This window comes from Cervus elaphus, chromosome 7 (genome assembly GCF_910594005.1).
Source record: "Cervus elaphus chromosome 7, mCerEla1.1, whole genome shotgun sequence".
Classification (NCBI taxonomy): domain Eukaryota; kingdom Metazoa; phylum Chordata; class Mammalia; order Artiodactyla; family Cervidae; genus Cervus; species Cervus elaphus.
Genome location: NC_057821.1, coordinates 23,028,748 through 23,044,735, shown reverse-complemented (window position 1 = coordinate 23,044,735; position 15,988 = coordinate 23,028,748). Strand labels below are relative to the sequence as shown.

The 15,988-nt window shown below is 37.5% G+C and overlaps 1 protein-coding gene and 1 non-coding gene across 2 annotated transcripts; one reads left to right on the top strand and one right to left on the bottom strand.

Annotated features, from left to right (window-relative positions):
• Window positions 1-12,323: 12,323 nt before the first annotated feature.
• TRNAC-ACA lies at window positions 12,324-12,395 on the bottom strand. Its single transcript has one exon. It is a non-coding gene; the product is annotated as a tRNA-Cys (tRNA).
• A 1,242-nt stretch (window positions 12,396-13,637) lies between these two features.
• On the top strand, window positions 13,638-15,289 carry PGK2 (phosphoglycerate kinase 2). The gene has a single exon (XM_043908741.1). It carries the CDS (start codon window positions 13,755-13,757, stop codon window positions 15,006-15,008), a length of 1,254 nt encoding a protein of 417 aa, XP_043764676.1. The 5' UTR covers window positions 13,638-13,754; the 3' UTR covers window positions 15,009-15,289.
• Window positions 15,290-15,988: the final 699 nt, after the last annotated feature.

Here is a 15,988-nt window from a genome sequence, read left to right as displayed (position 1 = left end):
TCGGGACTGATCTCCTTTAGGATGGACTGGTTGGATCTCCTTGCAGTCCAAGGGACTCTTTCAAGAGTCTTCTCCAACACCATAGTTCAAAAGCATCAATTCTTCAGTGCTCAGCTTTCTTTATAGTCCAACTCTCACATCCATATGTGACTACTGGAAAAACCATAGCCTTGACTAGATGGACCTTTGTTGGCAAAGTAATGTCTCTGCTTTTTAATATGCTGTCTAGGTTGGTCATAACTTTCCTTCCAAGGAGTAAGCCTCTTTTAATTTCATGGCTGCAGTCACCATCTGCAGTGATTTTGGATCCCAAAACAATAAAGTCTGCCACTGTTTCCATTGTTTCCCCATCTCTTTGCCATGAAGTAATGGGACCAGATGCCATGATCTTAATTTTCTGAATGTTGAGCTTTAAGCCAACTTTTTCACGCTCCTCTTTAACTTTCATCAAGAGGCTCTTTAGTTCTTCTTCACTTTTTACAATTCATAGGCTTCTCTGGTTTGCTTTCAACTTTTTCCATCCAGCTCAGTCTACAGTTGGCACAGACTAAAGTGACTGATCTGATTGCAAAGTTTGTGTGTCAACTTCTCACCAAACATGAGTTCCACAAATTCATTCATGACAGGAAAGAATATTGCCAGGACAGATACAAATCAGTTTGCCTCCTCTTATAGGATGTCATTTACAAGATCAGTGGTGTATTTTTTAAATAAAAACAAGAAAATATCCTTGAATATATGCCCAATTTTTGTAGAATTAGCCCAATTTCCTCTTTTCAGAGTACTTTTGGAAGTCATTAGAAACGGACAGATCAAATTTCATGGTCAAATGCAATTGAAGGCTGTTGCTATGAATCTATTTTTTGAATGAGGAACAGACATTGTCAGATGAGAACATAGTCACTAACTATTATAAACAGGCAAACTGTGCACTGGAAAATGTACACATTGCTTCAGTGACAAAAAGGTGGGAACAACTGAAATCATTCTATTGTCTTATTGCAAATTACACTTGCTGAGTTACTTAAAACTAAAATGACTTATAATTTGGAATCCATTGAAATATGGCTCCTTCAATATATTGACTTGGGGCTTCCCTGGGGGCTCAGTGGTAAAGAATCCACCTGCCAATGCAGAAGATACAGGTTCAATCCCTGGGTTGGGAATATTCTCTGGAGAAGGAAATGGCAACCCACTCTAGTATTCTTGGCTGGGAAATCCCCTGGAGAGGAGCCTGGCAGGCTATATAGTTCATGGGGTCACAAAGAGTTGGACACGACTTAGTGACTAGACAAAAACAACAACACTTTTATAGTACAGAGATTCCCATAAAAAAAACCATCTTACCATTATATGGCATTAATGTCCAGGGGCATAAAGTCAGTTCCCATTGTTGTACAACCATCATGATCATTCATCTACGGAATGTTTTAATCTTCCTAAACTCAACATCCGTCTCCAGGAAACAATAACTCTTCATTTTCCCCTTCCCCCAGTTCTTGGAATGTATACTCTACTTTCTGTATTTATCAGTCTGATTATCCTAAGTTCCTCATATAAGTGGAAATACAGTATTTGTCTTTTTGTGATTAACTTATTTCATAAAGCAAATACATTCAAATCTGTGTTCATTCATTTTGTAGCGTATGTCAGAATATCAATCCTTTTTACTGCAGAATTAAATTCCACTGTATGTAATAGACCGCCTTTTATTTATCCACTTGTTGTCAATGACCATTTGGCTTGTTTATACCTTTTGGCCTTTGAAATTATGCTGCTATGAACATGTGTGAGCAAATATCTCTGAGTTTTTGCTTTTTGCTGGATCACTGGTAATTCTTTTTTAAATTTTTTGGGAAACAACTATACTCTTTTCCACAGCAGCTGCATGATTTACATTACCACCCACAGTGCACAAAATATCAGTTTCAACATATCCTCACCAACATCTGTTATACTCTGCTATTGTTTTATTTTAAATAGTAACTGTTCTAATGGGTGTGAGCTGGCAAAATAGTAAGGTTTTGATTCACATCTTTCTAATGATTGATGGTGAGCATCTTTTCATGGGGCTATTGGCCAGTTTTATAAATTCCCTGGAATAATGTGTATTCAAGTCCTTGGCCCATTTTTTAATCAAGTTGTTTGATTTTTGTTGTTGTGTTGTAGTAGTTCTTATATGCTCTTATCAGATATGTGCCCTGCAAATAACGTTTCCATTCCATGAGTAGCCTTTTCACTCTGTTCATTTTGTCCTTTTTACACAGAAATTTTTGGTTTGATGGGGCTTCCCTGATGGCGCAGAGGGTAAAGAGTCTGCCTGCCATGCAGGAGACCCGGGTTCGATCCTTGGGGTCAGGAAGATCTCCTGGAGAAGGAAATGGCAACCCACTCTACTATTCTTGCCTGGAGAATGCCCATGGACAGAGGAGCGTGGGGGGCTGCAGTCCATAGGGTCACAAAGAGTCGGACACGACTGAGCGACTTCACGTTCACTTTTTTCACTTTTCAATTTATCTGTTTTTCTTGTCTTGCTGTGCTTCAGGTCTCATAGAAGAATTCACTGTTAAATCCACTGTCATGAAGCTCTTCCTGTAAGAGTTTACAGTTTAGCTTTTATGTTTAGGTCTTCAATCCATTTTTCATACGGTATAAAATGAGGGTACAGTTTCACTCTTTACCATATGAATAGTCAGTTTGTCCAACACCACTTGTTGAAAAGACTGTCTTTCTCCATTGAATGATGTGGGATCCTTCTTGAAAATCATTTTGTCATATGTTTTAAGGGTTTATTTCTGGGTTTTCTGTCTTTTCCATTCTATTATATATGTCTTTATGCTAAAACTACATTGTTTTTATTTTTTAATTTTTTGTTTTTTGACAAACTGTTTCCTTTATTTTTAATTTTTGCTAACTTTTTGTTGAAATAGTTGATTTGCAATATAATAGTTTTAAGTGTACAACATAGTGAATCACAATTTTTAAAGTCTACATCTCATTTATAGTTATTACAAAATATCAGTAATATTACCTGTGCTGTACAATATATCCTTGTAGCTTATTTTATGCATAGTAGTTTGTACCTCTTACACCCTACTCTATCTTGTCTCTCCTCGCGTTCCTTTCCTGACTGGTAACCATTAGTTTATTCTCAATATCTGTGAGTCTGTTTCTTTTTTATTATCTTCACTAGCTTGTTGTATTTTTTAGACTCTATATATAAGTGATATCATACGGTGGCTGTATTTCTCTGTCTGACTTATTTCACTTAGCATAATACTCTCCAAGTCCATCCGCGGTGCTGCAAATGGCAAACTTTTATTCCTTTTATGGCTGAGTAATATTCCATTGTACATATATATTGCATCTTCTTTATCCATTCAACTGTTAATGAACTCTGAGGTTGCTTCCATATCTTGGCTACTGTAAATAATTTTGCTTTGAATATTTGCATATATGTATCCTTTCCAATTACTGTTTTTGTATTTTCTTCAGATATATACCCCGAATTACTGGATCATATTGTATTTATATTTTTAGAGGAAATTCCATACTGTTTTCCATAGTGGCTATGCAAATTTATATTCTGACAACTAAAAAATGTCACTTGTCATCTGGTTCGGCAAGAATTGAGTCATTAGCCACTGTAGTTGCTGACCTTCAACACTGAAAGGAGTTCAGGGTGGAGATCAGGAATGAGGCACTCTGTGCTCTGGGAAAACTGGCAGAACAGGCCTTTAGACAGTGAGATATTGTCAGCAGAAAATTTTATGGACCCAATTTCTTGCATTTTTTCATATCTAGAAAAGCATTAAAATCCTTTTTCAAAGACATATATGCTCCTTGAGACTAGCAGCAATCTTCTATTGAAATACATGCCGAAATTACATATATATACTAATGTCCCCCCACCATCACTTTGGAGCAGTTTGTCAGAGCTATCTGAGAGGCTGTCTCCCAGGCTATAACTCTCAATAAGCCCCAATTAAAACTGAACTCACAGCTCAGTGAGTGCATTCTTTTTTCAGTTGACAATTCTTACTAACAGGATACAAGGGTTCCCTTTTGTCCAGATCCTCAAATGTTATTATGTTCTCTTTTGATAATAACCATTCTGACAGGTGTGAGGTGATATCTCTTTGCGGTTTTGACTTCTCTGATGATTGGCAACGTTGAGCATTTTTTCCTGTGCCTGTTGGCCGTGTGTACATCTTCTTTGTCAAAATGTCTTTCCAGGTCTTCTGCCCATTTTTAATTGGGTTGTTTGTGATTTTGATATTGAGTTGTATGAGCTATTTGTATATTTTGGCTATTAACCCGTAATTGGTCATTTGCAAATATCTATAGATTATCTTTTAGTTTTGTTGGTGGTTTCCTTTGCTGTGCAAAAGCTTTTAAGGCTAATTAGGTCCTATTTGCTTATTTTTTTATTTGATTTCCTTTGTCTTAGGTGGCAGATCCAAAAATATATTGCTATGATTTATGCCATGGAGCGTTCCACTTGTTTTCTTCTAGGAGTTTTATAGTTTCCAGTCTTCCATTTAACTCTTTAATCAATTTGAATTTACTTTGTATATAGTGTGAGAAAATATTCTAATTTCATTCTGTGACATGTAGCTGTCCAGTTATCCCAGAACCACTCACTGAAGAGACTATCTTCTCTCCATTATATATTCTTCCCCCTTTGTCATAGATTAATTAAACATAATTATTTTTGACTCTCTATCCAGTTCCACTGATCTGTGTGTCTGTTTTGGTGCCACTGCTATACTCAATTAATATAACTTTGTACACACTGCATTTATACAATTTATCATATGCATTTAAAATTATATTTTTTATAGTCAACACTGGGCAAATATTTGTAAATTAATTGCATACAATGTTTTTTATTTCTGCTTTTCATGTGCATATACAAATTATAATGAATATATGGAATCACTTCCAACTTAGTAATATTTACCTTGCAATTGTAAGGAGATCAAACCAGTCCTTCCTAAAGGAAATCCGTCCTGAATATTCATTGGAAGGACTGATGCTGAAACTGAAGCTCCAATACTTTGGACACCTGATGCAGAGAACTGACTCATTGGAAAAGACCCTGATGCTGGGAAAGATTGAAGGCAGGAGAAGGGGACATCAGAGGATGAGATGGTTGGATGGCATCACCGATTCGATGGACATGAGTTTGAGCAAGCTCCAGGAGTTGGTGATGGACAGGAAAGCCTGGCATGCTGCAGTCCATGGGGTCGCAAAGAGTCAGACATGACTGAGTGACTGGACTGGCTGACCTTGCAATTAATGAGACTGAACTCTGTGTTTGCTTTGCTGTGATATATGAAACCACATGGGATGTTACACTACAAAATTTTTTAAGACATTGAATATACTTATTAACTATAAAATATTAATTATAAAATGTTATATAAACATCCTAAAAATTAAATATGATTTGTATTATGCAGATTTTTTTTTACTTATATCACAGCTGTGATTAAACATCAGCCCTGGGATGATGAAAAAGTTTGTTTTAGGAACACTCAGTAGTTGGTTGTCCTAGTCACATTCTCGGATTTCCTACTAAAAGTTGTGAACTCTGCAAAAAATAAAAAGTCACACACATTCAGATGCCAGCATCAGTTGCTCATGTATGCTCACCTTACAGGTGCCCAGGAGACAAACTCACTGCCCAGTTTTCATCTTGCACCTGCCCAATGGACTCACCTGTTGACCAGGGATTCAGGATGCTATTATGAAGCCAGTCAGTTGCACGTGCCTACACTGCGGGCAGGAAGCAGGGTGTTTCCCTGATAAAGCCAGGAAATGTGTTGACTAACTCAGGTGGAGCCCCTTGTATTATCCTCTTAGCCACCAGTACATTCTACACTCCCTTCTTCCTGTTCGTGCCATTTATAACATAAGGCATCTCCCCTGCAAACAACTGTCACTTCCTGACAAATGGAAGAAAAATCTGAAGTCCCACACAGCTGTCTACCTTGCCATTGATGTTATAGGGTAATAGCTCTGGGAATCTGGGATCCCTGGCCCATGGCATGTAATTGTAAGACAATTACACAGGTTTGTGGAGTTGTTTTCGACTTTTAATTAACCAATTCCTTACTCTGTCTTACAATGAAAATACTCTTAAGAGTAAAATTTCTTAAATGTTGTAAATGCATCTTTTGAAAAATAAATCTGTTGATGAGCTTGACTCTCTGGCTTCTACACAGTATTTGGTTACAATTTTAACTGCAATAATCACTTCAGAAATATTATTTTGAAACAAATGGTTTTTATAACACAATTTTTTTTGTTTGTTTTAGAAGGTGACTGCCTACAATTTGGTTCTTTTGGAGAAAATAAAACACAACCTTACCTTAGCAAGACACCAATCCTCTCCTAGGATTTGCTTGACATAGAAATGGTTTATCTTGTTTATTTATGATGATTCTTTTTTTTAACTTAAAACATTATTTATTTTTGGTCGTGCTGGGTCTTCATCGCTACATGGGCTTTTCTCCAGTTGTAACGAGTAGGGACTACTCTCTAGTGGCAATGCGTGGGCTTCTCATCACAGTGGCTTCTCTTGTTGTGGAGAGTGAGCTCTAGGGCATGCGGGTTTCAATAGTTGTGGCACAAAGGTTCAGTAGTTGCGGCTCCCGGGCTTTAGAGCAGAGGCTCAATAGTCGTGGCACATAAGTTTAGTTGCTTTGCAGCACGTGGGATCTTCCCAGCTCCGGGATCGAACTTGTGTCTCCTGCACTGGCAGACAGATTCTTCACCACTGAACCACCAGAGAAGCCCCTTTAGTGATTCTTATTTACTTCAGTTTAGTAAAATTAAAGTCCCTATCTAAGACTTTTTTCATAGGTTAGTTCTATGCAAGGCTTATCTTAATCAATAACTGATAACAGAGATTGGTAATTTGCATGCAAAAGTTCTATAAGAGTATCTATTTGTGACGTGGGCAATTCAGCCATTTAATTTTGTCCGCACGTTTATCTGTTGTAGAAAAGGACAAATAAATAAGAAAGTCAATAAAATAATAAGCAGATAAACTAAAAACTTTAAAAGGTATGCATTGCTCACATAAATGCAATGTATTGCATAACTTTTTAGCTTTTTGAAACTAGTTCTACAGTGACTAACATGTTACAAGCACATAACTTCCCCTTCTTTGTCTTTAAGAACAATCCCAAGTGCTTACTAAAAATGTTTAGAATGTAAAAAAAAAAAATTTAACTTTGCAATTCACTAGAATTTTTGAAAGAGAGATTAATTGCTTCATAAAAAGTAAGCCTAATATTTACTGAGAGATTAGTCTGTATTGGTCATAAAACAAGTGATTCAGTTAGCTTATACTCATACAGATTTTTACCTCAGTACCCAGAACTCTGTACGTTTCACAGTGAAATGTATACTTCACATATATTGTCATCAGAAAAGTTAAATGAAACTAGAGTGAGCAAAATGCATTACATGACTTATTAATAGAATAATAGGTTATATCCATATCTTATGACTTACTTCAAAGTCTTGTTATCAACATGTACAAAATTTAAGAGCAGCCATTGAGAAACAAAAACAGCTGAGGAGTCACTAAAAGACAAGCTGGATTTATGAGGAGGGTGCCTGAGGCTGGGTGAGGAAGGGTAATGCGGAGATACTAACCAAAGGGTACAAAGTTTCAGTTATGCCCAATAAGTCCTAGATACCAACTGTACACCATCGTTCCTATGGTTAGCAATACTGTGTTGTGTACTCAAAAATTTTCTAAGAGGATATATCTTATGTTAAGTGTTCTAATCACATAAAAAATAATAAATGAAAAGGGTAGAAGAAAACTTTGAAGATAATGGGTGTGCTTATGGCGTTAACTTGTGGTGATGGTTACATGAGTGTCTCTCCCAACTCAAGTTGTATACATCAAATATGTACAGCTTTCCATATGTCAATCATATCTCAATAAAGTGTTTTATTTAAAAAAAGAGAAAGAGAGAGAAGAAACTATGGGGGAAAAATAGACATGATGGAGATGCAGATATCGGATATCTGGACAAACAAAATCCGAAAACTTCTGGGCAGGAGCAACAGCAGGATATAGCATTGTCTACATACCTATGTAAACATAGGTAAATATTTGATACAATAAAATACACATTTCAGGTTGACCTAGACATGAGATGACAGGAATAAAAGCAGTGAAAGTGACAAGGAGGCTTCCTCTGTTTACACTTTTCTCTCGTATCAACAACTACTAAACATCTTGCGTGCATGCGTGATGCTCAGTCATTTCAGCCATGTCCGACTCTTTGCGACTCCACAGACTGTAGCCCACCAGGCTCTTCTGTCTATGGGATTCTCCTGGCAAGAATACTGGAGCAGGCTGCCCCTTTCTCCAGGGGATCTTCCTGACGCAGGGATGGAACTCATGTCTGCTTGCATCTCTTGTATTACCCACTGAGCCACCTGGGAAACCCACTAAACATCATGCTAGCCCCTAAAAATATATATACTTGTTGCCATGCACAGTCAACTTCTTCTGCTAATATTAAAGTAAAAATTCCATTTTTTTCAATCAATTTTATATTGACTGATGAAGCATGGCAACTAGGGGTAAATGTTGGTGTTTTAGTATTTTCATCTAGTAGGCGATGTTATCAATTGTATTATACATAATTATTGTATAAGCCAGTAAAGAGGAAAAAGAAAAAAAAATTACTGTGAAATGTCTTCAGTACCAGGATTATCCTAACTTCAAAGAAGATAAATTGTCAAAAAAGCAAGGAGTATCTGAAATATGCCTGATATTATAACAAGTGTTCAAAATATTACTGAGTTTCTATCAACAATTTGATTAAGACATGATAGAAAAAAAAGAAGGAAAGAGAAACTGGTTTAATTATTTAGAGGTTAAATGATCACTTAAGACATTTGTTTGTTGCTTGAGTTTTCTCTTTAAACTAAGAAACTTCAGTAAAGAAGTCCAATATAAGATCAACCTATCAACATAAACAATGTTTTGCAATACTGGCAGTAACTATGGAATAATATAAAAACCAAGTTACCATTCATAATAACACTAAAAACTCTAGAAATTGTGATCATTACTTATTTAGACAAACTTTACTAAGATTGAAATACTATTTAGCTCCCCAAATTCACTTAAATATTCTGGTAGAATAAACCTGCCCGAGTTGCTTTACTTTTTTACAAAAAGACAGCCTCAGTGAGATTAACATTCTGATTTTTTAGAACTTAAAATACCTTTATTTAACTTTATTTAAATGATATGTTGCCTAGATATAAAGGTTTTGGGGAAAAGTTGTCTTTTGCTTATTGTGATAAGTGGACTGTCAATCTGAAGCTTTTTCCTTGCATGTGATCTGCTTTTTCATTCTATAAACTTCAAAACAATTTTTTTCTTTCCCTATCTGACTTGATTCCCTTAGCATAATACCCTCAGGTATCATCCATGTTGTGGCAAATGACAGAATTTCCTTCTTTTCTATGTCTGAATAATATTCCATTGTACATATATACCACATCTCCTTTACCCATTCTCTATTTGAAAGTTGTTAAGAGAGTAAATCACAAAAGTTCTCATCATAAGAAAACAACAATCCTCTATGACCCACCTCCCAGAATATTGGAAATAAAAGCAAAAATAAACAAATGGGACCTAATGAAACCTAAAAGCTTTTGCACAACAAAGGAAACTATAAGCAAGGTGAAAAGACAGCCCTCAGATTGGGAGAAAATAATAGCAAATGAAGAAACAGACAGAGGATTAATCTCAAAAATATGCAAGCAACTCCTGTAGCTCAATTCCAGAAAAATAAATGACCCAATCAAAAAATGGGCCAAAGATCTAAACAGACATTTCTCCAAAGAAGACATACAGATGGCTAACAAACACATGAAAAGATGCTCAATATTACTCATTATCAGAGAAATGCAATCAAAACCACAATGAGGTTCCATTATACGCCAGTCAGAATGGCTGCTATCCAGAAGTCTACAAGCAATAAATGCTGGAGAGGGTGTGGAGAAAAGGGAACCCTCTTACACTGTCGGTAGGAATGCAAACTAGTACAACCACTATGGAGAACAGTGTGGAGAGTCCTTAAAAAACTGTAAATAGAACTGCCATATGACCCAGCAATCCCACTCCTGGGCATTCACACCGAGGAAACCAGATCTGAAAGAGACACATGTACCCCCAATGTTCATCGCAGCACTGTTTATGATTGCCAGGACATGGAAGCAACCTAGATGCCCATCAGCAAATGAATGGATAAGAAAGCTGTGGTACATATACATCATGGAATATTACTCCATGTAATTACTCCATTACTCCACAGCCATTAAAAAGAATTCATTTGAATCAGTTCTAATGAGATGGATAAAACTGGAGCCCATTATACAGAGTGAAGTAAGCCAGAAAGATAAACACCAATACAGTATACTAATGCATATATATGGAATTCAGAAAGATGGTAACGATAACCCTATATGCAAGACAGAAAAAGAGACACAGATGTATAGAACAGACTTTTGGACTCTGTGGGAGAAGGCGAGGGTGGGATGATCTGAGAGAACAGCATTGAAATATGTATATTATCAAGTGTGAAACAGATCACCAGGTCAGGTTGGGTGCATGAGACAAGTGCTCAGGGCTGGTGCACTGGGATGACTCAGAGGGATGGGATGGGGAGGGAGGTGGGAGGGGGTATCAGGATGGGGAACACATGTAAATCCATGGCTGATTCATGTCAATGTATGGCAGAAACCACTACAATATTGTAAAGTAATTAGCCTCCAACTAATACAAATAAATGGAAAAAAAAAAAGAAAACATCTGTAACAGTGTGTGGTGATGGGTGTTAACTAGACATTGTGGTGATCGCTTTGCAATATACCCATATATTGAATCATTATGTGGTGCATCTGAAACAAATACATTGTTAGATGTCAATTATATATAAATATAAGTAAATAAACAATAAGTAGAACTATAAAAAAAATGTCTCTTGATATAGATGTTCCTAAATATTGTTTCCAGAGTATGTGTTTGTCTCAAGTCTGTTTGTACTATGTTATGGGCTCTTTTAACCTGAGATGTAACATGTTTATTCAATTATAGGATATCACTTTTTTCAACTGTTCTATCACCTTCATGCTCTCTCTATCCCTTTATGACATCTCTGTGATGTATAAAGAATTGTTAGTTCCCACACACCTTGGCTTTGTCCTTACCCTCTTCCTCTTGGTCCTTTTTTAATGTATTATGTACTGATTCCTCCACAAATTATCTGATCACTAATTCATTCTTTACTTTTTTATCTATTTTACTATGCAACCTATCATTTTGAATTATATGTTTCAACATCTTTTATGTCCAATGTGTTCCAGTGTTTATGCTTTTTAACTGCTTCATCAGCCTTCCTACTTACATTATCTTTTTTGCTTTGAGATTATTTTCCCATTTATTTTAATCTTGTGTCTAATTCTCATGAATTTGACTTGTGATATATTGTGCTGTTTATTGCCTTTCTCTTTTAGGGTGGGAGCACTCAGATATATTTAATTTTCCCTCTATAAATATTTTTTTTGCCTTGATTACTACCATCAGCTGGGTGAGCCAAACTCCAGTGCTAATCACATTTGTGTGTGTATGAGTGTGTTGAAACTGGAAGAAAATATCAAACAAAAAACCTTTTACATTGCAGTGATTCCCTCTTCCTTATTGCTATTTCCACTATGGGTATTATCTGTTCTCTAGGAAATGTTACAGTTCATCCACTTTAATAACTTCTATCTTCATATCATCAGTTGAAAGGAGAGCTTGCCAAACTGAAGTATAACTGTTCCTGACTCCTCACTCTAGTCTAACCCCAGCACCATCCTCACATTCTTCTGCAATAAGACAGAGTTAGAACCAATTCCAAGGCACTGGTTTAATGCTTCTAGTGCAGGGTTTCTTTATCCCTTTTTTTTTTCTGTTTCTTTCTCACTTGACTTTTTTTCTTTTTCTTTTTTTTGCTGAGTTGGGAACCCAGAACTTACTCATCAAAGCTCATGAGTTGTACACCCTTGCTGCTGTTTCTATTAATTCTCTCCTGGTCACACTTGCAACAAAAATCCTCAACAGTAGTCCAATAGCTCTTACTGGGCTTTGCACTTCTCCCTTTCCTTCTCCCTTTCTGCCCCCCCTTTCCACGCCTCTTGCCTTAAGAATCACAAGAGCACAATAATCTTAGGTTCCCATAGGCCTCCTGTAGGTTTGGTAGCTGGGTTGCCATTTCCTTCTCCAGGGGATCTTCCCTACCCAGGGATCGAACCTGGGTCTCCCGCATTGTAGGCAGGCACTTTACCATCTGAGCTACCAGGGAAGCCCTTTAAAGTAAATCTACTTAATCACACTGGCATCTCCAAGACTAGATAAGAGACAGATAACCAGCATCTTTGGCAAATGTCTCCATCTTGTACAGAAATTATGGACATCTGGCCATATGTTGAATATATGTTGATATATATTCCTCCACAACATTTTCTTATGCTGAATTCTTAAAATCAACCAATTACTACAATGTATACATTTAACAACTGTTAAAATGTATCCATTGGCTAATCTATAGATAATGTTACTGCATGAGTTATAGCTTGTGGGATCTCAGGCACTGAAGCAGGCCATGGCAGTGAAATTCCAGAATACTAACCACTAGACTACCAGGGAACTTCTCAATGAGTTATTTTCAAATTCATTCTGAACTGAGTAGAAAGTAACACAGTTTTTATACCTAAACCAATCAGCCACATATACTTGCTCCAAAAATAAAAACCCTCACTCATTTTCAGCTCAAATAGATGTTTTCATCCTCATGAAACCATGCTCTTTTCAGATGAATTTTGACGTTATGCTGGTAGTGAAACAGAGGGAGAGGAGAGAGAAAAAGGTAGGGAGCTTCATCATAATTCTGTAGCCTGAAAGAAATGTCACCACGACCTTGAGCGCTTTACTGGCATCCCTTTGCTATGATCTTACGGGCTTCTCTGGAAGAAGCCACCATCGTTCCCTCACAGTAGTCTGAGAATGGAAAAAGCAAGGTAACGATAATATGCTATTCCCACCCCACACCCGAGAATATACCTAAAGCCAAAGTCGAACACAAAACTATGCTCTTAACAAAGATATCTGTCAAGATAAGGAATAAAACAGAAGCATATTATATTGCCTTGAATAAACAAGGTGTCAGAGACCCATTATTTCAAATTTTTCCTTTAATGGGGCGCTGCACAAGTTTTTACCCTCAATATAATCAGGATCTGACAGAAGTGAGGGCATTTTTTTTTTCTTTTAAAAGGAAAAAAAAACAATTGTTAAAAGGGATGTGGGAAAGAAACAGCAGGAGGCGTATACCTCCGAATCGTTCTAATTCCAGTTTCTTCATCTCTTCAATAGTCACCCCCAAGCCGCCAGTTCCGGGTTCACCCTCAGCGCCGGCAGTTAGAATCTGCACGACGCAGCACACTCCAAATTCAGACTGACAGGACCATTGACAAATCGCCAAGCCGGTTTCCTTTCCCCGGTCCAATCATGGCTGGCCTCGTGGGAGACTTACTGCTGGAAGAAAGGGGCAGGCCAAGGGGAAAGGCGTTAGGAAACACCACCCACCCAACATCTCACCAGCAGTACAGTGGTTCTCTTCAACACCGGGATTTATGTGTTAACCTGTCTTTGTATCATCAAGATGTCTCTTTCTAAGAAGTTAACTTTGGACAAAGTGGATGTGAAAGGGAAGCGAGTCGTCATGAGAGTTGACTTCAATGTCCCCATGAAGAAGAACCAGATTACAAACAACCAGAGAATCAAGGCCTCTCTCCCAAGCATCAAGTACTGTCTGGATAATGGAGCCAAGTCAGTCGTTCTTATGAGTCATTTGGGTAGACCTGATGGTGTTCCGATGCCTGATAAATACTCCTTAGAGCCTGTTGCTGCTGAACTCAAATCCTTATTGGGCAAGGACGTTCTGTTCCTAAAGGACTGTGTGGGTCCGGAAGTGGAGAAGGCTTGTGCCAGCCCAGCCACGGGTACGGTCATCTTGCTGGAAAACCTGCGCTTTCATGTGGAAGAAGAAGGGAAGGGCCAAGATCCTTCTGGAAATAAGCTTAAAGCTGAGCCAGATAAAATAGAAGCCTTCCGAGCATCTCTCTCCAAGCTAGGGGATGTGTATGTCAATGATGCTTTTGGCACAGCTCACCGGGCCCACAGTTCCATGGTGGGAGTGAATCTTCCCCAGAAGGCATCTGGATTCCTGATGAAAAAGGAGCTAGATTACTTTGCCAAAGCCTTGGAAAACCCAGAGAGACCATTTCTGGCTATACTTGGTGGAGCCAAAGTGGCAGACAAGATCCAACTCATCAAAAATATGCTGGACAAAGTCAATGAGATGATTATTGGTGGGGGAATGGCTTACACCTTCCTTAAGGTATTGAACAACATGGAAATTGGTGCTTCCTTGTTCGATGAAGAGGGAGCCAAGATTGTCAAAGAAATTATGGCCAAAGCTGGAAAAAATGGTGTGAACATTACCTTTCCTGTTGACTTTGTCACTGCTGACAAGTTTGAGGAGAACGCTAAGGTTGGCCAAGCCACTGTAGCATCAGGGATACCTGCTGGCTGGATGGGTTTGGACTGTGGTCCTGAGACCAATAAGAAGTATGCAGATGTGGTGGGGCGAGCCAAGTTAATTGTGTGGAATGGACCTGTAGGGGTATTTGAATGGGATGCTTTTGCTAAAGGAACAAAGGCCCTCATGGATGAAGTTGTGAAAGCCACTTCCAAGGGCTGTATCACCATTATAGGAGGTGGAGACACTGCTACATGCTGTGCCAAATGGAGCACTGAAGATAAAGTCAGTCACGTGAGCACTGGAGGAGGTGCCAGTCTAGAGCTTCTGGAAGGTAAAGTCCTTCCTGGAGTGAATGCCCTCAGCAACCTGTAGTTGACAAAGTGTCCCTTCCTACTCTTTTCTGTCCACAGCCTGTAAGTCAACTTAGTGCTTTCACATCTCAACTCAACTTTTGTTAAAATGAACCTTTAAATCAAAACTCAGGCAATATGACCAAAGGATGGGTCGACCATCAGAAACTCTTAACATCAGCAGAGAGATGCAACTCGTTTTAGTTATGCCATGCATTTGCTTACTCTCTTCAAGTTCTCATTTGAACTTTACTGTTGTGATTCATAGAAAGTGAGCTACTTATTAAAGTGAGTTGAATAAGCTGAAGCTCTCTCTCTTAATTTTAGACCAACTTTATTATTGTTTCACTACTTGAACCATGGAAACAAGACAAAAAAATGTTGCTGAGAAAGGGTGGGATAGAAGCAAATTATTAAACTGAAAGTGTCCAAGTAAACTGAGAAAAGTAAATACATTTAAGAACTTGTGGGAACCATTAAAGCTCTGCTAAGGGAAATTTTTTACTAAATAAGAAAGAGAAATAAAAGATACATATTAAACCTTAGAAATTAAAAGGGGAAAAAATTAAACCCAAGGAAGGAAATATAGCTGTGTATGCAGATATACAAGAGTACACATGCATACCTGTTAGAATGGGAACTAAAAATTAAATCCAGATTTTAAATAAATAAGTAATTGCTTTATTTTTAAAGCTGGTATTATTTAATAAATAGATAACATAGCTGTTAAATCTTAAAATTGGGTTTTTGAGATAAAAATATGTGCATATATATAGTTTAGTTATGGGGAAAAGTAGTACACATATGTAGTTTATTGTGGGGGAAAGTAGAGATGTGAGAGCACTTCCATATTAGAAAATAGTATAATAAAATACTAAGAAATGTACAAGAAATGAAAATGCTTACTGGAGAATATTTTGCTTAATTCTGTGAACCAAGGGCTAGTCCAGGGCAATGCTGTTAACAAATTAAGAGTGCAAATGAACAGTGCAGGATTTGAAG